Raw genomic sequence first — 26938 nt, 5'->3', positions numbered from 1 at the left:
AAATCTTGGTTTTCAAGAAAAATACAAAATAGCAAAACAAGATAGTAAATAGTCACCCCTTACCAAGTTCTTGAAAGATTATGAAATCTGCCTGTCTGAAAAATAACTGAAGAATGACGTTTTGCAAATTTAATACATGTAATAATAAAATACATAATATATAACATAATGCAATATAATACAACTACTCAATGCCTAAAGAGAGTTACTTGGACAGCCTGTTGCTCAGAACACGCCTACTGTACAATTAGTCAAATAGTCTCTGAGAAGTGCCTGTCTGCCAGTTGCAGACAGTGATGGTTTACATAGAAAGGATACAGACCATGATTCAGGTGAAGAGGAAATTGCATACTGATATTCTCTTGAGATTCAGGAAATCAGTCAGTCATGGTTGTCTCTAGCCTCAAAGGAACCTCTGATCTAACAAGGGCTGTATCCAAAGGCTTCTCCTTTCCTGCTTTCACTTTTCCACTATGGAAGTCCCAGGAAAGTTTAATTGACCACTTCTCAGAATGTTTTTAAACGCAGATGTAGCACTAAGAGCAGGCAAGGTAGATTAGATTTCACTCTTCCCTACAGGGTTCTCTGGTACCATAAATGTGATTTGGGGTTTCTACCTAGATGTGGGGTAGCTTGGTGGCTCAGTGGGTGTAGAACTAGACCTAGAATCAGGAAGACCTGAGTTCAAATCCTGCCTCAAATTATTTTGTCTCAGTTTCCTCATTTGTAAAAGGAGGGTTGGACTAATTCAGGGGATCTTACCCTGGAGTCTGAAATTGTCTTAAAAGTATTTATATTACTGTATTTCAATATAATTGGTTTCTTTTTTTTATTCCTGTACATGCCACTTCCAAGTTCTTCCCCTACCTCCATTGCTCAGTAACTTCCTTTCCTCCTTTGAGGTTCATGCTGTTCGTATCTACCACCCAGCCTCACTCAAATCCTATTCAATGCAAGTCATGTCCTCATCTTCCTGATGTCATGGTCCTTTTCTAGAATGAAGGACAAACTGCAACGTGTGAATAAGTTACCCAAGGTCACATAGCTAGCATCACAGGAGCACCTCTGGCTCCAGAGCCCATGCTCTTCTCCTCTATACCTATTGCTTCCAACATACATGAACAGAGGCCTCATTGGAATAATTGTCCATATATGTTCATTTTTACATCACTTTTTGGAATGCTGTCTCTAACCCTTACTTCTTGATCTCCACATTGAACTTATCCTTCTCTTGTGAATCTTAGCTTTGAGATTCTTTAGCCTTATAATTTATTTAATTGTGGAATGGTTTGAGTCCATATGGCCTTGGCAAAACTTCTCTTATGCAAGATGGGGCCCTTTCAGGAACAGACCAGAAATATATCAGGGACAAAGCTATAACCAGCCTAAACTATGCCTGGAGTGAATTCATTTGGGAGGGCGGAGATATATGATGCCACCCAGGCTACAGTCGGGGAGAGTGTCTTTATGGCAAAGCAAAAGATAATAACATCAGATTAGTCATGCCAGAAGTGTCTCATCTCCCAAAGATCCTTGTTTCTTCTCCCAACAGGGTTTGGGAAGGAAGATGGGTCCCAGGAAGGGGACAGTAACAAGTCTTGACATTGGTAGCTAAAAGCAGTTGTAACCTAGACCTCTGAAGAATCTTGAGGCAAGCCATGAGGACCATAGCCATTGCAGGAGGTGGGGAAGTATGCTTCCCCAGATGTTGGCTTCCATAGATAAAACCCCAATCAGGCCATGTTAGTTATGGCTGCAATCAGTATTACCAAGTAAGTTAAGTTTTACAGATATATTTCTCCTACATAGATTTCTTTATCTTGGGAGAGAACAGGGAAGCAAGAATTTTGAATATGGAGGGGACCTTTTACAGTAAAACTTGCTGTTTAAATTGCAGTTTAGAAGTGAGTACATACAAGCAAGGATTTATAGAAATCCTAAAGGTGGGTTTGGGAGACAACGTGCTTCCCTATAGTGAGCTATTCAAAACTTTCATGACTTGGAGACCATCTAACAGTCACCTTGTGGCCCTTCATCTGTCACCTCAGTACAACAGGTAATCTCGCAATAGTTGGAAGGATTAAATGAAATAAAGGTGGGCATTTATATAGCACTAAAATACTTATCAGTGCAATTTCCTTTTACACCTCACCACAATCTTGGGAAGTAGATGTTATTTGTCCCTTTCCACAGATGGGGTACTTGAGACACAAAGCAGGCAGCTTGCCCAGAGTCACACAAGCTGGTTTCTGAGGCCAAATTTAAACTTGTGAACACTTTATCCCCTGCACTATCCAGGTAGGTGAAAAGTTCTATAGAAATGCAAGTTTTTACTGGTAGGAGTAAAAGTCAGTAGCCTCTTTTACCAGCAAGCCCACATGGGAATCCGGGTGGGTGTAATGCCAGTTCCTTTGGCTGGTTAAAGATTTTGCAACTAAGAAAAAAGTCAAACGTTCTGTGGGTTGACACCCACTACTTTCCAGTTCCATCCTGCTGTTTATTCGGAAGCATACCCTGGGGCTTCGGCTTACAACTATATGGGAAAGTACAATGTGACAAAACACACTAGAAGGAAGTAAATTGATTTATCATCCCAAGCAACCGCCCTTCAAATTAGGCAATGAGTCAATCCCAGTCTGTAGGGAGATAGCTGCACAGAACAAGCAAACAGCTCCACGGTTTGTCAGAACATTTCTTATCCTGGATTTGTGCTGCAGTTCCAGCACCTAGCTGATTGTAAATGAACTTTCTCAAGAATCTAGCCTACAATTTCAGCTTACCAGTATCAGAGCCTGACATTGCTCCATTTGAACAGGAGGTGGCGCCACAGACACGGGAAGCCCGCAAAGAGATCCTACAAGCCAGAGAAAGGATTTGTTACTTTCTTACAAAAAATTCCTTGTTGATATAGCACAGAGGTAACAAAGTGCTTTCCTCAAATAGAATGGTAAGTTTCAGGGAAGGGAAGATCCAGAGCGAAAGCAGAGAAAGGACATTAGGTGAAAAGGGATTCGGAAATAAATAACGAGTTAAAATCCAAGCTGTACAGCTTCTGATCTGTGTGCCTTTGGTCCTGTTAATTTGCTTCTGTGGATCTGTTTCTTCCTCAACAAAATAAATCTTAAGAATTCTAATGAAAGGAAGGCGATTACAGAGTGGAAACTTGACATCAGGGACTTTTTTATGTTTAGTAGCTAGCTCAGAGCCTGGCACACAGTAGGTTTACTGATTGAAACTATTTTCTCTGAGAAAGTGTCTACAGGTAATGAGACTCTCAACTTCAAATAATTTACTAATACTCTACACCTTTGGTTATGAAAGGCAAGAGGATTCTAGGCATATACCCTAATGATGAAAATGACAAAAAGATCCCATATATACCCAAATAGTCATAGCATCAGTCTTTGTGGAAGCAAAAGACTTGAAACAAAATGAATGCACATTCATTAGGGAATGCATATAACAGAGTATTATTCTGAAGATGAGGAATTCACAGAAACATGGAAAGACATGAAATGGTGCAGAACAAAGAATACAAACCAGGAAAACAGTGTATCTGTCTCTTGTAACATAAATAAAAATCATACTAAAAAGCAGTGGAAATCAGATTTAACATGATGACCAATAATGATTTCTGAGGACATACACCATCCCTCCTGCGGGAGGAGGAGAAGGTGTGACACATTTACTACAGATCAGAAAAACTGTAGTTGCTGATGACACAGGCCATTGTGTTGGATGATTTTATTTGAATATATTTCTTAATTACAGGGAGGGTCTTTAGATGGCAAACAGTCTGTTATAATATAGTTTAAAAAACAAAGCACATCTACAAAAAAAATCAAATCAATAAAAGCCAAGGGTAGTGTCCTAAGGTATGGTCATGATACTCAGGTTTCTAGAGGCAAAGGTATAGGTCACTAAAGCAGGAAAGGTGCCAGATGGAGATGCATGTAAATATATGGTCTACCAGAAAAGAGGTGATATTTAGATACTAGGATTTAGAAGCAGGCTTAGTATAGTAAAAAATTGAGTTTCAGGGCTGGTAGAGCCCTAAAACATAGAATGGCAGAGACACAAAAAGATCTTAAAAATAAAATGTAAGAACAAGAAAGGATCTTAGGAATTTACCATATTGGGAATAAAATGAACCTTAGGGATCACTCTGATCAAAATCCTCCTTTGAAATTAGGAAAATGAAGCCTTAAGAGGCAAAGAGATTTGCCCAAACACATACAATAATAGAAAATCTAGGATTTAAACCCAGGCCTTCCAACCTTGAGAAGAAAGAGGGCATGATAGCTGGTTTTCAAGGAGTTATCATGGAAGAAGGATCAGATGTCTGCTTGGCCCAAGAGAGGAGAATTATGATCAGTATATGAAGTTACAGAAAGATAGGTTTAGGCTTAACAGAAGGAAAAACCTCTTAACAATTACAGATCTCAGAAAATAAAACAGAATCCTTCAGAATAATCTAGGCTTTCCCTAACAGTCTTCAAGCAGAGACTGGTCAGTTCCTACATTACTACTTGTCAATGACGATGAAGAGGTGCTTCTTAATCAGCTATGGATTGGACTGAATGGCTTTGAAGATCCCTTCTAATTCTGTGATTCTACAGAATCACAGCCTATCTCGATATCCTGGCTAGGAAATCAGAATCATGTTGTGACTCTTAGACTCCTATTGCGGTCTCTCTCCATGCAGTTCCCCATCTCCTAAGTCTCTCTCCACTTTGTTCTCTTGGAAATCTCCTTCCACATAGGGCTCTTCCTCCAGCTCTGAAGTTAAAATTGCCCTCCGGTAAAATTAACCCTGCCTACCTCATGAACCGGCATTTACTTGTGATGTAATCTCCCAGTGCTTTAGGTACAATGTCCTATGGGAAATGGAGTTCTAGGTCTGTTCCCCAATGAGTGACCACTTTCCATGATCTCGTATCCTGGGAAATGTAGTATTATTGAATATGCAGACCATTCCTTTAGACGTGCTTTGGAAATACATCTTTCACTTGAATGGATTAGGTTGTGTGAAATCTCTTGGAAACCTGAAAAAAGATTGCTTACATGTATGTAACACTTTACAGTTTTTTCCATTTGTCAGAAGGGAAACTAAGTCTCAGAGAAGGTAGCAACTTGCTCAAGGTCATGTAGTAAACCAGAATCCAAATCTTCTGACAACCTTGAAAACCAAAACATAGGAATGACAGGATTGCCCATTCCCTAGGGGATAAAAATCCCCAGCAGTAGTCAGATACAAAGATCCTCCCTTCTACATTTAAGCTGAGAATTACATTGTCATCACAATCCCCAGATGTAGATCTCCAGAACTGAGTTATAGGTGTTTTCTTCCCAGTACTGAGTCACTTCATCCTTCAGGACTGTCTCAGTTTTTGAAATGCAATTTCTTTCCCTTTGTGGTTGAGGAAAACCCTGTGAGTTTCCTGTCACAAAGTCATATCATGACCTTCAGTAGCACGGCAAAAAGAGTGCTAGACTTAGATTCAGGAGACCTGGGTTCAAATCTGAACTCTGACACTTAGTAGTGTGACCATGGACAACCCACTTTGTCTCCTTAAGTCTCAGTTTCTTCATCTCTAAAATGGGGACAATGACATTACTACCTCCCTCACTTGAAGGAGATATAAGGAAAGCATTTTGTAAATCTTTAAAGCTCTATGAAAATCTAAGTTATTATCTAATGTGGTATATTGGACCTAAGATCAGGAATCCCTGGGTTTGAATACAAATTCTGACCCTTACTGATGGGGTGATAGGATGTGGACCCCTAAAAGGAAAAGACCATGTATGTCTTTGAAAGCAACTCAGTCCCTGAATTTTCCCATACATTTCAGCAGCCCAGATCTGTGATGCCTCAATTCAAGGTAACTGGCCCAGCCCAGCTCCTCATTAGCTTACTTGACATTCCTTTCAGTAAGCACCTGGCCTACCCCAGACTACTTACTACTCCTTAATCCCAACCAGATCCTTTCACTGTCGTTTTTGTATAAAAGCATCAATCTCACCCCCATAAAACTACAGGATCACTAGGAACCTTGCCTTCTTCTATTGGCATTATAATAAATTGCCCCTTGACTGGAAGAAGATTTGAGTTCATGAATTCATTCCAGGTGGATGCTACTCTGTACCCTGACATTTCGAGATTCCCAGAAACCCAAAACTCATCATTTACAATGTAACCTTGAGGAAGTCACTGGACTTTCCTGAGTTTCAATTTTCCTTTCTGTAAAAAGAGTTACCTCATAGCATTATTGTGAGAAACAAATGACATAATGCATATAAAGCGCTCTGTAAACCTTAAAACAGTACATAAATGTGAGCTATAGGACATTTCACTTGCCTGGAAGGGGGGAACTTGACTAGATGATCTCTCAGTCTTTTACAGCTCTGTTATTCCCCACCACCCCCCGCTTAAAATGTCAAAGCTGGAAGGGACCTTAGAGATCCCCTAGTCCAGCCCCATCATTTTACAGATGAGGGAACTTTGAGTCGTTTTCATCCCAATCCTGATAAATAAAGTATCATAGGGGTAATGGAGAAAATGAAAATTGCACTGGAACTTGAAGATGGATAGAGTGTGGAAAAATTCCTTTTGAACAATTAATCAGAATAGTTTATATGAGTATTCTACAGTCAACTTCAAAAACACTTAGCAGGTTATTTACTATAACCCAGATGGAGCCTTTTCTCCTGGAGCAAAGCCAAAACAAGATTCAGCCAGAGGGAAATTGTGCTACTGTATTTTTTTTATAGTACTATCATGGCTTTAATTCTGTGACATATAAATGATCTATACCAATCCTCTCATTATATAGAGGAAGAAACCAAGGCCCTTAGAGGTTGTGACTTTCTCAAATTCACACAGCTAACTAATGAGACTCCAGGATTTAAATCCAGGTCTTCTGATTCTAAATCCATTGCACCACTCATCTAAAGTCAAATATAGGATGTTTTGTTTTTTTCTGTCTTGTTTTGTTTTCATTATCATTCCTTATTTTCCACAGTTCTTTCCCCCTCTATTCAGGCAGATAAAATGTTACTTAACATAGTGCAGAAAACAACCACAATCCTTATCCTTGGTTCCAGACATTACAGATTGGTGGGACTGGTCAGGACAAGACAGGGTTAGACAGATGAAGGAAGTTGTGGTTAAGAAACTGTCAAGAACATGATGCAAAGTGGAGGGAGGTTCTAAGGCAGGAGTTTCTCTTTCTCCTGGTTCTCTTCAGTGAGGAAACATTGAAACATGTAAAAGGAAATGTTGACCAGTTTTGGGGGTACAGGCAAACAACCCTCTATGGAAAAAGAAAAAAATCCCTGTCTTTCTGATGATCTGATTTCTTTGCATTATTCCCTTTTCTTAGTAAGGAATTACTTGGTAATTAAGTGACTAAGAGTCATTGGTACATAAAAGAAGGTAGGGATGCTCTGTATATACAAGGAATAGTCAGACAGAGTGTGATGTAAACAGGAACCAACAATGTAGAAAGCCCTTCCAATTAGTTAAGCAACAGACTCTCTAGTCAAGGTAAGTGAAATAAGCACACAAGAAATAACATGTTGTATGTTGACTCTAGTTCCTTATGTGATCAATCAGCCAATGGGGAATTCATTATCTGACTGTACTCTGTGCAATCTTGTCATGTGTCCTGATGGAGCAAGGCACAAATGTGGACTATGTACATCAAGGGAAAGCCCCAGTGGAGCAGAAGGTCCATAGTTTTGGGAAGCCAAAGGTTCTCTTCCTTGTACTATCACTCCAGAGTACTTCCTTCTGAACTGCTTCAGTTTGGGGAATAACGTAGAAAATATTTCCCTTTGAGGTTTAAAAAGACCCTTTCTGTGGAACTTTCTGTGGAAGACATAGGTCTTGGCCAGGTCTTAATTTGGGTAATCCCATTCTAATATCACAGTTTCTACTACCTGGTATTTCCAAATGCCAATTTATTCAGATGTTATCCTTCTCTCTTTGAAGTGATCTACTAAGATCAGTTTGGTCTATAGTATGTTAACTTAGTTTGAATATAATTTGTGGAAGGGCAAAACTTTCTGATAATGAAATCAGTAAATTTACCTAGAACCATACTAGCACATTCAAGCTCAAAGGTGAGCAAATTGGTATTCTCTGTTGCCCTACAATGTACACTTCTTTTTCTCTCTCCTTTTGTGACTTTTTCTTGTATTACCAAGGTGATGGCCCTGAGTTTGCACCCCTTTCAGCGGCCACTTCTAGTGATACAGGCACAGTGGCTAGGTCTCTTCCACTTGCTGAAGGTCATATGTAAATAGAGGTTTGTGGGTAGTCTCTTGGTGTCCATCATGGGTGTTGTAAGGGGAGCAGGGAAGGGTAGAGAGGTGTGCCAAGAAGATTGAACACTGAGGCAGGAGAAGGCTTAAAAGGAGAAATAACTTCTGCTAGCACTCTCTCTTCCTTTCCATTAGTGAGTTAATAATCAAATACTCTCTTCCCTGGACCTTCATTTATTGAAGGGGAGAGGGAAATCTCATTCACTCCCTCTTCCTGCCCTCTCAAACCTGGTGGCAATAGCAACAGACTACCTACGACAACCACTACATATGCTGCCATCTCATGCCAGCTTTCACTTGTGCACTCATTTTATGCTTTTTGGACTAGGAGGTAAAGTGGATAAAGTGCTGGGCCTGGAGTCAGGAAGACTTGAGTACAAATCCAGCCTTAGACATTTACTATGTGACTCTAGGCAAGTTCCTTAACCATGATTGCCTCAATTTCCTCATCTGTATAATGAGCTGGAGAAGGAAATGGCAAAGCATTCCAGTAGCTTTGCCAAGAAAACCCCAAATGGGATTATAGAGAGTTAGAGCATGGCTAAACACAACAACCTTGCCAGTAACATTGTCATTGTGAAATTTCATCATTCTACAAGATTCAATCAGCCTTGACAACTGTACCTTATCAATAGCATCTGCATCTGTAATTGGAGGATGAAATCTTAATTCCTCAACTTCCATTTAAGGAGCAGGGATAAGACAGGCATCCCCTCATTTCCATCCAGTTACCCTCATTTTGGACTTATTTGACTTCACCATGTTCCAATTCTGGATATCCTTCTTTCTCCTCCTTCCTCACCTTTTCAGCTTGTGTGTGTCTATGTTGTGTGTGTGTGTGTGTGTGTGTGTGTGTGTATTGTCTTACCCCAATACACTGTAAACTCCTTGGGGGAAAGAACTGCCTCTTTTTTTGTATTTTTTTAATAATTTTTTTTATTATTTTATTTTCAGTGTTCTACAATCACTACCCTATAACTTAGATTTTTTTTCCCTCCCTCCCCCTCTTTCCACCCTACCTCCTCCCTCCCTCCCTGAGATGGCATACAATTTCATATAGTTTCTACACATACATTCCTATTAAATATATTTTCACCATAGTCATGTTGCATAGAAGAATCGAAATGACTGGGAGAAATTATAAAACAAACCAAAATGAAATACAAAAGAAAATGATCTGCTACATTCTGCGATTGAATTCCATAGTTCTTTCTCTGGATGTGGAAGGCATTTTACCTTAAGAGACCATTGGGAATTTTTTAGGTCCTTGGATTACAGTGAAGTTCTAAGTCTACCAGAAAAAATCCTCGCACACTCTGGTTGTTGCTGTGTATAAAGTTCTCCTGGTTCTGCTCCTTTCACTCAGCATCAGTTCATATAAGTCTTCCAGATCTCTCTGAAGTCTTCCTGTTCATCATTTCTTACAGCACAATAGTATTCAAACATTCAAATACCACAATTTATTCAACCATTCCCCAGTTGATGGGCATCCCCTTGATTTCCAGTTCTTGGTCACCACAAAAAGAGCTGCTATAAATATTTTTGTACATATGGGTCCTTTTCCCATTTTTATGATCTCTTAAGGATACAGTCCTAGAAGCGATATTGCTGGGTCAAAGGGTATGTACATTTTTGTAGCCCTTTGGACATAGTTCCAAATTGCTCTCCAGAATGGCTGGATCAGCTCACAGCTCCACCAACAATGAATTAGTTCTTCCAGCTCTCCCACATCCTCTCCAACATTTATCATGATCCTGTTCTGTCATGTTTGCCTATCTGATAGGTGTGATGTGGTACCTCAAAGTTGTTTTGATTTGCATCTCTCTAATCAATAGTGATTTAGAGTATTTTTTCATATGACTATAGATATCTTTAATTTCTTCCTCTGAAAACTGCCTATTCATATCCTTTGACCATTTATCAATTGGGGAATGACTTGTATTCTTGTACATTTGATTCAGTTCTCTATATATTTTAGAAATGAGGCCTTTATCACAGACATTAGTTGCAAAAATTCTTTCCCAGTTTTCTGCTTCCCTCCTAATCTTGGTTGCACTGGGTTTGGTTGTGCAAAAGCTTGTCAGTTTAATGTAATTTTATACTTCATAATGCTTTCTATCTCTTCCTTAGGCAAAAATTCTTTCCTTCTCCATAAATCTGATAAATACACTATTCCTTGCTCCACTAGTTTGTTTACAGTATCAATCTTTATACTTAGATCATGTACCCATTTGGACTTTATTCTTGTGTACAGTGTCAGGCATTGGTCTATGCCTAGTTTCTGCCACATTGTTATCCAGCTTTCCCAGCAATTTTTGTCGAACAGTGAGTTCTTATCTCTGACTAGCCCATTTGCTTTGTGTTTTTTTCCTGGGACACAAAAGAACACTGAAGTGGCTGCTGCTAACCTTGGCAAGGAACCTCATGAGTTCAAGAAGTCAGGAGCTCCTGGGTCTAGATGCTGGTTACTCTGCAAGAGGTGATTTTTGAAATCTTGGGAGATTTTCACCACCAAAAAAATAAACCCAAACTATCCACTTACTTGCCAAATGATATGGATTTTGAATAAGGTGCTCAGATTATACAGAATCAAGTTGAAACTGAAATCACTATTCAACATTCCAACAAAATGTTTCATATTTTAAGTATCAACCTCTAGAGAATATAATGTGTGATGGGTTATAAAAGCAAGCACCCCGACATACACAGGAGGGCCTGCTATCACAGGTTCTTTGATGTGCTTTTCTAAAAGGAAAGGCAACTTTCAAGGGATCAGCAATCATTTTAATCAAACACATATATCATTCACTTAGTTCAGGTGAAAAAGTCAGCACCCTGAACTACAGAGAAAAAACAAAGAAATAATAATCTACAGATGTGGCTTCCAACTGTCAGACATAAGCAATACATGCATCTTAGATCAACAAATAACTGTCTGACCATACATACATACTTAACAGAGAGAGATGCACCAATATCTGGGTTTTCAAAGCCCAGAGGCTCTTCAGTGGCTGCCCAGAGTCTCATCTGGCCAAAGAAACACTTCCAAAGAGTAAGCCCCAAAGTAAAAGCTCACCTGAGGGTATTACACATTTTTTGTCGCTGGAAGGCATCACAATCCTAGAGAGCCAGTGCCTCACTAAAAAAGGTAGGGGCCTTGCTACAAATCTTCCCAGACCCATTAATGGATGGGAAAGATCTTCTTTAATCACATTATTCAATCAGAGGCACTTGATTATACTAAAACAAAAACAGTAAAAAGATCCTACTTTGCTTGCCATTACACGGGTAATCATAGTAATTCTAGCATTTGATAATTTGAAAGACACAAGCTTTGGGGACAAGAGCTCACTATTCGACAAAATCTGCTGGGAAAACTTGAAAGCAGTTTAGCAGAAACTAGGTATAGAACAGCATCTCACACCATGTAAGATAAGGTCAAAGTGGGTAAATGATTTAGACATAAAGGATGAACCATAAAATTAGGGGAGCATGAAATAGTTTACCTGTCAGATCGATGGATGGGGGGAGAATTTATGACCAAACAAGAGAGAAAGAGCAGACTATGAGATGCAAAATGTTTAATTTTGATTACCTTAAATTTAAAAGTCATTGCATAAACAAAACCAATGCATCCAAGATTAGAAGGAAAGCAAAAAGCTGGAGGAAGGGGGACCATCTTACAGCAAGTTTCTCTGATGAAGGCCTCATTTCTCAAATATATAGAGAATTGAGTGAAATTTATAAGAATAGGAGTTATTCCCCAATTGATAAACGGTCAAAGGATACGAACTGGCAGTTTTCAGATGAAGAAATCAAAGCTATCAACAGTCATTTGAAAAAAATGCTCTAAATCACTAATGATTAGAGAAATGAAAATTAAAACAACTCTGAGGTAACACCTCACACTCATCAGATTAGCTAATATGACAGAAAAAGGAAACTGACAGATGTTGGAGGGGATGTGGGAAAACTGGGATACTAATACACTATTGGTAGAATTGTGAACTGATCTAACCATTCAGGAGAGCTATTTGGAACTATACCCCAAACACTATAAAACTGTGCATAGCCTTTGACCCAGCACTACTAGTTTACATCTCAAACAGATAAAAGAAAAAGGAAAAAGACTCATATGGACAAAAGTATTTATAGCAGTTCTTTATGTGGTAGCAAAAAAAAAAAATTGAAATTGAAGGGATTCTCATTCATTGAGGAACAAGTGATGGTATATGATTGGGATGGGATACTACTGTGCTATAAGAAATGATGAATAAGATGCTCTCAGAGAAATCTGGGCTTACATGAGCTGATGCAAAGTGAAATGACCAGAACCAGGAGAACACTGCCCACAGTAACACTGTGAGATGATCCTCTATGACTTAGTTCTTCCCAGCAATGCAAGGATCCAAGACAATTCCAAAGAACTGAAGAAAAAAATGAAGAAAAAATGCTATCCACCTCCGGAGAAAGAACTGAGGGAGTCTGAATGCAGGTCAAAGCATACTCTTTATTTTTTTTTAATTTTTATGTCTTTTTTTGGATCAGTGTTTTTTCACAACACAACTAATGTGGAAATATGCCTTGCATGACTGCTTACATATAACCTGTAGCAAACTGCTTGCCTTCTCAAAGGAGGAGGAGGGGAGAGAAGGCAGGGGGAGAATTTGGAAGTCAAAATTTTTATAAATGTTTTAAAAATTTACATATAATTGGAAAAAATATTTTTAAAAAATAATGGTTGATTTGAATTTGCCCCATTAACTGTTATGCAAATCTTTAAGCAAGGGTTCTTACCCTTATCTCCCTGTATTTAAAAAAAAATAATTTGATAATTATATTTCAATACAACCAGTTTCCTTTGTAACCCAATATATTTTATGCATTTAAAAATATTATTTTGAAAAGGGGTCTACAGGATTCATAAGACTGCCAAAGGGATCGATGACGCAGAAAAAAGTAAAGATATTAGGTACAACTACTAAATTGAGAGACGCCTGGATAGAGGGTTTTTTGCCCTTACTCAACATGGCCGCCCAGGCTGGCTCTTGCAGGAAACGCCTCCCTCCCTCCTCCCCCCTCCCCCCTCCCCCAGCAGGGCTTTCCCTTTACCTCCCTTTGACAAGCTTGCCTCCCATGATTAGGACCCGCCCCCTCCGCGTCGGGCGTGCGGCGCGCCGTGATGACCGCTGCGCACGCGCGGTGGCGCCGCCCCGGCCGGTGGCAGCGGCGGCGAAGGGGGGGGGCGCGGCCCTGCCTTCCCACAGTTGCCGTCCTGCGGCCCACGGAGCGGGATGGTTTAGCGGAGCTTTCGGTCCGCGGGGGCCCGGAGCGGCCGGGAAGGGCTCCGGGGGCCGCTACCGCCGGTCGGATCTCTGGATCGGGCCCCGGAGGCCGGGCCGGGCCGGCCCGGGCCCTGGAGAAGGAGCAGCGGCCATGGCGGGGCGCTCGGGCCAGGCCGTGCTGGACGAGTTCACGGCCCCCGGGGAGAAGACGGCGCTGCTGCAGGAGAGCCGGGGCCGCATCGAGGGCCTCTTCGGGGTGTCCCTCACGGTGCTGGGCCCGCCCGACGCCCCCACGCCGCTGCCAGCGCCCGGCCGCATCTGGCTGCAGCTCAGCGGGGCCAAGGAGGCCGTCCGCAGCGCCAAGGTAAGTCCCAGCCTCCCCCCCACCCCGTCCTATCCCACCTCATCACGTCCCGACCCCGCGTGTGAGCGTGTGCCCACCGCCCCTGCTGCTCCTCAGGTCCGCCTGGCGGAGGACCCCGGACCCTCTGTCCCCTGGAGATCTGGACAAAGTAGGCACTTGCTAAATGGTGGTTCCCACCTGTTGAAATCCAACCCGTGTGTTGCCTCCTCCGCCTGGAAATATGTCCCAATTTTCCTCCTCCACCTACAGCGGAAGTCAGTCTTGATCCTTTACCGCTGGGACCTTGCACTGTTTTCAGACTCCTTACGCGTTTATTTTCACTTAATTTCCCGTGGGTGGGTGGGTGGGTGTGTGTGTGTGTGTCTGTCTGTGTCTGTGTGTGTGTGTGTATCTGTGTGTCTGTGTGTGTGTGTGTGTGTCTGTGTGTGTGTGTGTGTGTGTGTGTGTGTGTGTGTGTGTGTGTGTGTGTCTCACACCAGCAGCCTGCCCTCCTCCTCCTCTCCTGGCAGTCCCGCCCCCGCACACCCAGTGTTCCCTCCAAGCTCTGGGAATTCCACTTTCCACTTATCTCTTGACTTCAGCACTTGATTGGAATCACCTTAATGTAGTCTTCCTAAAACTGTTTATCCCCACGCCACTGACTCCAAAACTTCCAGGGACTTCCCGTGGCCTCCAGGGAACATTTAAACTCCTGGCTCTAGTATTCCAAAGCCCCTCCCTCCCATTTGTCACCGTCCCAGCCTTCACTCATACAGTTCTAATTGGGAGGCTGCGCATTCCATCCAAACTGGACTCCCGGTCACCTCCTGTTTTTGTTTTGCCTTCTCCTGTCTCCATGCCTCCTTTCCCCGTCCCTTCCCCTGCCCTAGAATGGGCTGCCCTCCAGCTGGGACTTTACCTTATTCCCCTTATTACTCCCAGGCAGCTTTTAATCAGAATTTCTATATAAAGAGGCTGAACTGCTTGGTATTCAGTTTGTTCAGGACTGTCAGTAAAAGCTCCCACCTTCATATCAGTCCTGTATCTCCAACTTCTTAAAACTTAGTTTGCCCCAAACTCCACCCTGCCAGTTCACTCCAAACCAGTTCCTTCTCCCAGCCACATAATTTCTATGAATGATGCCACTGTTTTTCCAGTCTTCTAGGGGAGTTATGTTTGGTTTTCTCTTCTTCATCCCCTATATCGAACGTTTTTTTTTCTTTGCCCTATTAAGACTACATCTTAAGTGTTAGGTTGGGGTCTGGGTGCCACATTTTAGGAACAACATTGACAAATAAGAATACAGCTAGTCAAAGGGTAATAAAAAGCAGGATCAGTTGAAGGAACTAGAAATCTCCAAAGAAAAGGCTTAGGGAATGTGATAACTGTTGTCAGTGTTTGAAACTTGTTATATGGAATTTAACTGCTTGACTTCAGAGGGCAGAACTCTTTGCAGAGAGGAAAATTGCGAATTGTCGTAGGAACCATTTTCATAACAGAGTTGTTCAGTAATGAAATGACTACTTTAGGAATCAGCTAGTTCCCCATTATTGAAGATCTTCCTTTGTTGTTTTCTGTCCTTATCAAAGAGGACAGACATCAGGAAGGGGATGCTATGACTTGCAAGTGAATTGGATTTAAGTCAGGATGACTGGAGATGGCCCCAAATCTTAGTGTAGAAGGAAATTTGAAAAATTCTGTTTTAGGCATGTTGAGTTTAAAATGCTCATGGGACGTGTACAGGTGATGTCTAGCAGGCATTTGGAGGAATGAGACTGATGCTCAGGAGAAAGATGAGGGATGGGCATATCAATTTGAAAGTCATATGCACAGTGACAGTAACTGAACCAGTGATAACTGATGAGCACACCGAAAGAGTGAAGAAAAGTATATTTTCTTTGATCCTATATTGCTTTGATTTTATATTGTAATTGAATCTGCATCTGCTTGAAGTTCCCTTTCTGTGTTCTTGAATTGAGCTCAGAAATTCAGCTTTCCCTCTGAATTTGTTTAAAGTTATAATTAAAAGAAAAATGATCTCTTACACTGATAGCCCCTGGGATACTTCTAGGATTTGTGTTTGTTATCTTTAAGCCCACAAGTTAACGTGGTGCCATCTTCATTATCTATCTTTTCCTGGCCTTGTACAATTAGGATAGTTTTTATCTCTTCCAAGGAGATAGCAAGTTGGTAGTTTTGATCCCCTAGCAAAAATTGGAAGATGCAGATGGACCCCATAAAAAAAATTAACATTCCTTAATTTTAATTTTATTTGAAACAAGAGAGAATAGGATCCATGACAAATCCTGGAATACACCTACACGTGGAGGTGGGACATTGAGGGTGATCGTGCAAAGGAAATTGGAAAGGAAACAGATGAAAAGAGAACAGAAGGCTATAGTTCAAGAAAACCTTGGAAAGGGGTGGCCAGCAGTGTCATATTTTACAAAGAGAGATCAAGCAGGGTGAGACTTTAGAGAAAGGATTTAGCATTTGGGAGATCCAAATAACTTCAAAACTAGTAATTTGAGTAACTTCAAAAAGAGTAATTGACTGGAAGAGTCAGAAATTAGATAACTAAGGGTTAAAATGTGAGTAGGAACTAAGGAAGTAGAAATAGCAAATATAGATAGCTTTTGAGTATGCCAATGAGAAGAGATGGGTACAAGTAGAAAGCTTGGTCTTGGAGAAGAGCAAAATTGGAGCAAAGAAAGGGAGAATAGGAAATGATGTTAAGGCAATTTGAGGTGTAGAATTGGGGAAAAGAGTGAGTAAACAATAGAGAACCTCAGTTGGGAAGGGGGTTATAAAGTACAAAATAAGTTCTGCTGAGAGTCATTGTGAGGAAGGCATGGTATTGACTTAAGGAGAAAAGATGTTTGGAACAGATACTACAGAGTGCTTTAGAGAGTGAGGGAAGAATTAAAAAAAAAAACCCTCTGTCCAAGAACTCCTCTTTTTCTTCTCTACACTTTCTTTCAGTGAGCTTTTTGGCTCTCCTGAGTTCTATTATCTCTAAACATATGACTGTCAAATCTATTTATCTTGCACTAATCTCTCACTTGAGTTCCACACCACTCTCTGCTGATTATCTTCACCTACATATTCCATCAGTATCTCAAACTCAGCGACCCTAAATCCAGAAATCCTTATTTTCTTACTATGATCTTGAACAAGTCATTTATCCTCCCTCAACCTCAGTTTCTTTATCTGTAAAATGAGGGGCTTGGATTAGAAGGCCTCTGAGAGCCCTAGCAGCTCTGGGTCTATGATTCTGTAAGACTCCTTCTCTACACTTCCTTATTTCTGTTGAAAGCATCCTTATCATATCAGTAAGCCAAGCTCCAGCCTTTACATCATCCTGGTCTTCTCCCTCTCCTGTCCCCACCTCAACACTTCATTGTTTCTGTTGAAAGTATCCTTACCCTATTAGTAACCCAAACTCCAGCCTTTCCACCATCCTTGACTTCTCTCTCCCCTATCCCTACCTATCTAATCTACAACTATGTATCAAGATTTGATTCTTCTCAGCATTGCAAGGTTCTAAGAAAACTCCATTCCCCAATTGATAAATGGTCAAAGGATATGAACAGGCAATTTTCAGAGGAAGAAATTAAAGCTATCTATAATCATATGAAAAAATGCTCTAAATCACTATTGGTTAGAGAGATGCAAATCAAAACAACTCTGAGGTACCACATCACACCTATAAGATTGGCAAACATGACAGAACAAGAAAATGATAAATGCTGGAGAGGATGTGGGAAAGTTGGAACACTAATTCATTGTTGGTGGAGCTGCGAGCGCATCCAACCATTCTGGAGAGCAATTTGGAACTATGCCCAAAGGGCTACAAAAATGTGCATACCCTTTGACCCAGCAATATCGCTACTAGGACTGTATCCCCAAGAGATCATAAAAATGGGAAAGGGTCCCACATGTACAAAAATATTTATAGCAGCACTCTATGTAGTTGCCAAAAACTGGAAGTCAAGGGGATGTCCATCAATTGGGGAATGGCTGAATAAATTATGGTATATGAATGTAATGGAGTACTATTGTATAAGAAATACATAAGAAATGATGAACAAGAAGACTTCAGAGAGGCCTGGAAGGACTTATATGACTTGATGCTGAGTGAAAGGAGCAGAACCAGGAGAACTTTGTGCACAGCAACGACCACAGTGTGTGAGAGTTTTTTCTGGTAGACTTGGAATTTTGTAATAACGCAAGAACTTCTTATAAAAAAAAAAAAATCCCAATGGTGGTTCTCAAGGCAAAATGCCTTCCACACTCAGAGAAAGAAATATGGAAGTCATTTGCAAAATGTAGCAGATCATGTTTGTGTATGTGTATGTGTTTGTGTATCATGTTCTGATTTGTTATACGATTTCTTTCATTTATCTTAGTCTGACTACATAGCATGACTATAGTGAAAATATACTCAATAGGAAAGTATATGTAGAATCTATACAGAATTGTATGCAGTCGTGGGGAGGGAGGGGGGTAGTGGGGAGTAGGTGGGGAGGGATAAAATCGCAATTGTATGGCAGTGATTGTTAAACATTACAAAATAAAAAAAAAAAAAAAAAGAAAGAAAACTCCAAAAGGCTCATGATGGAAAGTGCTATCCACATTCAGACAATTTATGGAGTCTGAATGTGGATCAAAGCATACCATTTGCTCTCTCTCTCTCTTTTGTTTTGTTCTTTCTCATGGTTCATTCCATTGGTTATAATTCTTCTTTACAACATGACTAATGTGAAAATACGTTTAATATGAATGTATACATAGAGTCTGTATCAGATTGCACGTCATGTTGATGAAGGGGGGAGGTGAGGGAGTGGGAGAAAATTTAAAACTCAAAAGCTTGTGGAGCTGAATGTTGTAAACTAAAAATAAGTAAATTTAAAAAAACAACTGTATCAAGTGTCTGCTGTGTTTAAGCACTATGTTACACACTGAAGATGCTTGGACACTAATGAAAAAGTCAAGGAAATCTGTAAGGGGAGAGAAAATGTGTATAGGAATAATAGGGCTGAACCTGTTGATGGAGAGAACTCCTTGATGAGGAGATTCCTTCTATCAGTGGAGGTTATCACCTTTGCTGTAGCTTACCTTACTAATAAGTTGTTGAGAGCAGTAGTGGCAGACTCACTTAGAAAAAGATCCCTGCAGTCAGCATATGGACTTAGAAAAACCACCAATTAACATTATGTTGTATTTTTATTTATTTTGTTAAGCATTTCCCGATGAAATTTTTATCTGGCTCTGCTGTAGTTGAGACTTTGGGGGATGGGGAGTTTAGTACATCTGTTCTAGAATCTGAAACGATCAAGCTACTTGCTCAGGGTCACCAGGCCAGCTTGTGTCAGATGTAGGACTTGATAGGTACAGAGACTGAAAGTTGAGTATCATGTGTGAGAAACAGAAGAAGCATCATTTTTAGCTGGTTTATAGAGTACATGAAGGTATAATGTATTTGAGACTGGAAAGGTACATTGGAGCCAGGTTTTGAGGACTTCACATGGTAAATAGGAGTTTGTATTTTTTCCTAGAGGTAATTGGGAGCTACAGGAGTTTATTGAGTAAAGGAGTGAAGGGATCTTTTGTCATAATTTTTGGCAGCTATTTTATCTCTTTAAGAGGGAGACTAAAGAGAGAGAGTGGAGAGAGTCTTTGGGGCAGAGGTGGGGAACCTTCAGTCTCTAGGCCACAAGTGGCCCTCTAGGTCCTCTAGTGATGCTCTTTGCCTGAATACAAATAAATCCCCTTAACAAAACTATTTGTTCTGTAAAGCTTGGACTCAGTCAGAAGGCTGCACCGAAGGACCTAGAAGGCTACATGTGTCCTTGAGGCCTTAGGTTCCCCACCCTGTTTTGGAGTATTTGGGGGTGAGTGCTGTACAGATGATACTCTAGCAAAGTAGACTGAGGAGGAGTCGACGGGGAGGAGGACAAAGAGGATGATGTCTTAAAAATCTAAAAAGAGAGCAACCAGAAATGGATCTTAGACTTTGTCGAATGCTGAAGGTTGGAGAAAGGAAGGGCTATGAACTTTGAGGCTTAAGAAATCTTTGATAACTTTGGAAACTGCACTTTCAGTTGAATGAGGTCAGAAGCCATAATGCAAGGGGCTGAAAAGAGAGAAGCAGAATTAGCTTCTTCTAAGAAGTTGACTATGAAGGAACAGAGAAAGCATGATATTGAGATCCCAAAGTCAAATGAAGACTTTTTAAGGATAAGGAGGACTTGGGCATATATGGAGTATATGGAAGGAGCTATTAGAATAGAAGAGATAAAGATTGGGAAGTGAGAAGGAATAATTTTGGCAGCAGTCCACAAGAGTAGGGGAGAACTGAGGTTAATGGAGAAACATCTTTTTTAGAGGCAACTAGGTGGCACAATGGAGCATGGAATCAGGAAGATTGGGTTCAGATTCTGGCTTAGACACTTATTAGCAGAATGACTGTCCAGGTCACTGTGTCTCAGTTGGCTCATTTCTGAAATGAGGATAATAAATACAACCTACCTCCCAGGATTATTGTGAGAATAAAGGGACATAACATTTGCAAAGCATATGGCAAACCTTAAAGGGCTATGTAAAATGTTAGCTGTTATTGTTATTATTTTTGTTGGTATTTTATTTGAGATTATATAGGTCAAGAGGATTAATTAGCATAGAGAATGTTTCAAAAGTCTTAGTGAAGTTTTCTCTTTTTTAATATTTTTTAAAAATGTATTATTTTGAACATTTTTTGAGATCCAGATTCTATCCCTCTAGCTCCTCCCTTACCCACTGAGAAAGCAAACATTATAATACCCATTATTCATGTGAAATCATGTAAAACATATTTCTGTATTAGCTGTGTTAAAAAAAAGCAAGAAAAATAAAGAAAGTAAGAAAATTATACTTCACTTTAAACTTGAAGTTCTTGAGTTCTCTCTCTGGAAATGGACAGCAACTGTCATCGTGAGTCTTTCTAAATTGTCTTGGATCATTATATTAATCAGAGTAACTAACTAAGTCTTTCTCAGTTAATCATCATTATAGTATTGCTGTTACTATGTATAATGATATCTTGATTCTATTTACTTTACTTTTTTTTCAGTTCATTTTAGGTCTTCCCATGTTTTTCTGAAACCATCCCCCTCATCATTTCTGATAGCACAATAGTGTTCCCTCACAATTGTATACCACAACTTTTTCATCTATTCCCCAGTTGATAGGCATCCTTTCCATTTCCAATTCTTTATCACATCAAAGAGAGCTGCTACAAGTATTTTCATATGTATAGGTCATTTTCCTTTTCTTTCATTGCTTTGGAATAGTAACCAATAGGGGTATGCACGGTTTGTAGTCCTTTGGGCATAATTACAAATTGTTCTCCAGAATGGTTGAACTAGTTCACTACTCCACCAACAAATCTTTAGTGTACATATATTCCCATATTCCCTCCAGTATTTATCATTTCTAATAGGTGTGAGGTGATACCTCAAAATTGTTTGAATTTGCATTTCCTTAATCATTAGTGATTTAGAGCATTTTTTTATATGACTATAGATGGCCTTGATATATTTTCTTGAAAACTGTTTATATCCCTTGATCACTTACCATTTGGGGAATGGCTTTTATTTTTATAAATTTGACTCGGTTCTCTGCATATTTGGGAAACGAAACCTTTATCAGAGAAACTGGCTATAAAAACTTTTGACCAAACTTTTGATATTACTTCATTGTCTATGGTACCTTTAGCAAAATGTAGTTGCCCTGATTGTTCTACCTGATTATTATTTTAATTAGGTCTATTTCTATTTTTGCTTTATCTTCCATCATGATTGCTACCCCTGCCTTTTTTACTTCAGCTGAAATAGAATAGATTCTGCTCCAGACCCTTATTGAGGGAAAGAGAGAGTGTGTCTTTCTGATTCAGGTGTATCTCTTGTAAACAACATATTTTGGGATTCTGATTGCTAATCCTTTCTGCTGTCAGTTCCATTTTATGGATGAGTTCATCCCATTCACATTCACAGTTATGATAACTCTGTTTTCCTCCATCCTGTTTTCTTCTGTTTATCCTTCTCCCCTCAAGAGTTTGTTTTGCTTCTGACCACTGCCTCCCTTAATTCACCCTCTTTTTTATCATGTTCTTTTTTCTTATCCCCTTCCCTTTCTACTTCCATGTTGGATAAGAGATTTCTGCGTGCAGTTGAGTATGTGTATGTGTGTGTACATACATATTTATGCATATATGTGTGTGGTATGTATGTATGTATTCTTCCCTTTGAACCAATTTCAGTGAGAGGGAGGTTCAAGCATTGCCCATCACCCTTCCCCATCTTCTTGTCTACTGTAAAAGTTCTTTTATGTGCCTCTTTTTTGTGAGATAATTTCCCCCCTTCTCTGTCTCCTTCCGGTATTTCCTTTTTTTTCTTTTGAGATCATCCCAACATAATGGACTCACTTCCATGTCCTCTGTCTACTACCCTAGTAGTGATAAAGTTTTTAGGCAGTATATCTATCATCTTCCTTTATAGGAATGTAAATAGTTTAACCTTATTGAGTCCCTCATGGTTTCTCTTTCATGTTTTTCTTTTTATGCCTCTCTTGAGTCTTGTGTTTGAAAATCAGGTTTCTATTCAGCTCTGGTCTTTTTCATCAGGAATACTTGGAAGTTCTCTTTCACTAAGTGGATTTTTTTTTTCCCCTGAAGGATTACACTCAGTTTTGCTGGGTAAGTTATTCTTGGTTGTAATCTTAGCTCCTTTGCCTTCTGGAATATCATATTCCAAGCTCTCCACTTCTTTAATTTGGAAGCTACTTAGATCTTGTGTGATTCATACTGTTGCTCCATGATATCTGACTTGTTTCTTTCTGGTTGCTTGCAATACTTTCTCCTTGACCTGGAAGCTCTGGAATTTGGCTAAAATATTCCTGGGAGTTTTCATTTTGGGATCTCTTTCAGGTGGTCATTGATGAATTCTTTCAATTTCTGTTTCGTCCTCTAGGTCTAAGACATCAGTGCAGTTTTCCTTTGTAATTTCTTGAAATATGATGTCTAGGCTTTTTTTTTTTTTAATCATGAATTTCATGTAGTCTAATAATTCTTAAATTATCTTCCCTCAATCTGTTTTCCAGGTTATTTGTTTTTCTGATGAGATATTTCACATTTTCTTTTATTTTTTCATTCTTTTGACTTTTTCTTGATGAAAACAATAACTAGTAATTTTAGTTAATTAGCTTCCACTTGCCCATTGCTAATTTTTAAGGAATTACTTTTCTTCAGTGACCTTTTGTGGTTTTTTTCCATTTGTCCAATTCTACTTTTTAAGAGTTCTTTTCTTCAATGAATTTTTTGTGCCTCTTTTACCATTAGGTCAATTCTGTTTTTTAAGGTGTTATTTTCTTCAGTATTTTGGGAGGATCATTTCCCCAAGCTGTTAATTCTCTTTTCATAGTTTTCTCACTTCCCTCATTTCTTTTCCCAGTTTTTCCTCCACCATTTTTATCTCTTTCTTTAACTCTTCTAGGAATTCTTATTGGGCTTTTGTCCAGTTAACATTTTTCTTTGAGGCTTTGTTTAGAGTTGTTTTCTCATTGTTGTCTTCTGAGTTTGTGTCTTGGTGTTACCTGACACCATAGTAGCTTTTTATAGTCACATTCTTTTTTTGTTATTGTTTGCTCATTTTCTATTCTATTTCTTTTTTTAATTAAGTAATTTGTTTTCAGTTGTTTATAGTCACTTCCATATATCTTATATTTTTTTCCCCTCTCTCCCCACCTTCCTTCCTCTATCCCCGCTCCCTCCCCAAGACAGCATGCAATCTTGTACAGGTTCTACACATGCATTCTTATTAAATACATTTTGGCCACAGTCATGCCGTATAGAAGAATTAAAATGAATGGCAGAAATCATGACAACAAAACAAAATATAACACAAGAAAATATGGTCTGCTTCATTCTGCAATTGAATTCCATAGTTCTTTCTCTGGATGTGGAAGGCATTTTGCATCAAGAGTCCATTGGGAATTTTTTTAGGTCCTTGCATTGCTGTGAAGGGCTGAGTCTACCAGAAAAATTCCTCCCACACTGTGGTTGTTGCTGTGTACAAAGTTCTCCTTCTTCTGTACCTTTCACTCAGCCTCAGTTCATATAAGTCCTTCCGGGCCTCTCTGAAGTCTTTCTATTCATCATTTCTTATAGCACAATAGTATTTCATTACATTCATACACCACAACTTGTTCAGCCATTCCCCACTTGATTGGCATCCCCTTGATTTCCAGTTCTTGGCCACCACAAACAGAGCTGCTATAAATATTTTTGTACATGTGGGACCCTATCCCATTTTTGTGATCTCTGGAATACAGTCCTAGAAGTGATATTGCTAGATCAAAGGGTGTGCACGTTTTTGTAGCCCTTTGGGCATTGTTCCAAACTGCTCTCCAATTCTATCCTATTTCTTGATTTTAAACTTGATATTAAAGTTGGCCTTTCCTCACCTCAGGATGGGCAGACAGTGTCCCAAGCTTCAGCCTTTTTGGTGCTGCTATTTTCAGTTCTGGGGGTCTGCAGGTTTTCAGTGCTTCCAGGGTGACGTGATCTGGGGAAAGATCTGATAACCTTTCATGGTCTTTGCTTTGTTTGGTCTTTACCCAGAAAGTACCCCTGTTCCCCTATAGCTTCAAGTGATAGAATTCTTTTCAACCCTGGAACGAACTGTGACCAGGGCTTCTGCTCCATTGTGATCAACCACAAGCACTCTTCTCCTCCCTGGAACTGTGATCCAGAACTATGTATGGGCAATAGAGCTGCCAAATACACCATGTCCTGCACTCAGTACAGCAGAGTGTTCCCTATAATCTCTTTCCGACCAGTTTTCCAGCTCACCATCTCTGGTTGAGAGTTCTTGAAGCCACTGCTCCTGGCACAACCACCTCTATGGCCACATCTGATGCTGCTATGACCATACCCTATGCATTCCTGGCCGACCTCCCCACCTTTTTGTCATAAACCTCTCCTCCCAATCTCCTAGGTGTTCTTAGGCTGGGAAAATGTCTTACCCTGACCTTTTATTGACTATCACTCCAGATTTCGATTTGAGGTATTATTTTAAAGTTGTTTGGAGGGGAATGTTGGAAGAGTGCTGATTGCTGCCTTTACTCCACCATGTTACCTCCAGCAAGATATTATTATTGTTATTATTAGAGATAGAGTAAATGGAAAATGGGGAATGATGTCCATGGTTTCTGAGATGTAAAGAAGAGGAAGTTCAAGGCAAATGGCACCTATTTTTTCAGTAAAGTTTTGAGGTGAGGTCTTCTGAAAGGATTGGGGGACTTGATAGAAGAAAAGGAGTACAAAGGAGAACCAGTTGGGAAGGAATGATATAATTGTCTTGCTGTAAATGAGGGCTCAGATTAGGTCACACAAAGGAAATAATCTAGCCGTCCAGGAGCTTACCTTTTTGGGGGGAGTATATGTACATACACGAATAAATACAACAGAATGGGCTGTGGTAATAAGGTTGTTGACCAGGAAAGACCTTATTAGAAAGTAATGCTTAGGTTGAGCCGTGAAGACTGCTAGGTATTCTAAGAAGTGGAAGTGAGAAGGAAGTGCATTACAGACAATAGGAGTGAGAAGGAAGTTCATGGTAGGCATGGAAGACAGCCTGGGTGAAGACACTAAGCATGGAGATGGATTGTCATGTCATGTCTGTCATTGCTTGCATCTAACCTCCTCTCCACTCCAACCCCCACCTTAGTTTACATCTCATCATTTCTCACCTAAAATCTTATGTTGTTGGTGTTCAGTCATTTCACTTGTGTCTGACTCTTTGTGGCCCTATTTGGGTTTTCTTGACAGAGATATTGGAGTGGTTTACCATTTCTTTCTCTAGCTCATTTTACAGATGAGGAATTGAGGCAAACAGGGTTTGTACTATCAATTTCCCTGAAATATTATGATAGCCTCCTAATTGGTCTACTTGTTTCCAGTCTCTCCCCTCATCCTCTATACAGATGCCAAAATAATCTTCCTAAAGTAAAGTTCTGGCCATGTCTTTCCTTTACTCAGTAAACCTCAGTGGATCCCTGTTGCCTTAAGGAAAATTACAGACTTCTTAGCTTGGCATGGGCAGCTAGGTAGCTCAGAAGATAAGAGTGCTGGGCCTTCAGCTAGGAAGACTCATCTTCCTGAGTTCAGATGTGGCCTCAGACATGTACTAGCTGTGTGACCCTGCACAAGTCCCTTAACCCTGTTTGCTTTAGTTTCCTCATCTGTAAAATGAACTAGAGAAGGAAAAGGCAAACCACTGTAGTATCTTTGCCAAGAAAACTCCAAACAGGGTCACAAAGAGTTGGATATGACTTCTGAAAGACTCTAGCTTGGCATGTAAAGCCAAAATATGCCTCTAGCTTTCCTTTCCGCATTTCACATAATTTCCCTTCACTTATCCTATATTCCAAACAAAATTACCTACCTGCTATTCCTTGAATCCAGCATCTTTGTCTTTGCACAATCTGTCCTCTCAAGTCATGAATCTGCTCACAGATAAGTACCTCTTAGAATTCTTAGTTTCTTTCAAGGCTTAGCCTAGGTGACACTTCCTACAGGAAACCTTTGTTGATTCTAGTTACTAGAGTTCTTTCCCTCCTAAAAATATCTTGTATTTACTTATTTTTGTATGTAGGTTATATCTTCTAGTAGAATGTAATTTCTTAAGGAAAGGGTGATTTTCCTTTTTTATTTTTCATTTTTAAATAATAATGATAGCTAGCATTTATATTGTACCTTGGTACGTACTGCACATTGTGCTGAGCACTTTCACAATATCCTAACTCTGGGAATTAGGTATTATTATCCTTATTTTACAATTGAGGTAACTGAGGCAGGCGGTTAAGTGCCTTACCTAGGGTCACACAGCTAGTAAGTATCTGAGACTGGATTTGAACTCAAGTCTTCCTGACTCTAAGCCTAGTACTT

General features: G+C 39.9%; 1 protein-coding gene and 1 long non-coding RNA gene across 4 annotated transcripts in view; one reads left to right on the top strand and one right to left on the bottom strand.

Moving 5' to 3' along the window:
* LOC140519287 (uncharacterized) overlaps positions 1 to 14645 on the bottom strand; it is a 107719-nt gene extending 93074 nt beyond the window's left edge. The window contains exons 1-2 of one of the 3 annotated variants that reach the window (XR_011972156.1): positions 14152 to 14645; positions 2781 to 2854 (exon numbers count right to left, since the gene is read on the bottom strand). This is a non-coding gene — a long non-coding RNA (uncharacterized lncRNA). The remainder of the gene's footprint in view (positions 1 to 2780; positions 2855 to 14151) is intronic. The other 2 variants (XR_011972155.1, XR_011972157.1) reach the window with 2 other exon arrangements.
* The window catches only part of N4BP1 (NEDD4 binding protein 1), a 63606-nt gene continuing 50162 nt past the window's right edge, over positions 13495 to 26938 (top strand). The window contains 2 exon segments of the mRNA XM_072632155.1: positions 13495 to 13720; positions 13723 to 13974. Of these exon segments, the coding sequence (XP_072488256.1) occupies positions 13508 to 13720; positions 13723 to 13974 (465 nt within the window). The 5' untranslated portion in view covers positions 13495 to 13507.

Source organism: Notamacropus eugenii, chromosome 1, assembly GCF_028372415.1.
Source record: "Notamacropus eugenii isolate mMacEug1 chromosome 1, mMacEug1.pri_v2, whole genome shotgun sequence".
In the NCBI taxonomy this organism is placed as follows: domain Eukaryota; kingdom Metazoa; phylum Chordata; class Mammalia; order Diprotodontia; family Macropodidae; genus Notamacropus; species Notamacropus eugenii.
This window is presented reverse-complemented; position numbering and strand designations above follow the sequence as displayed.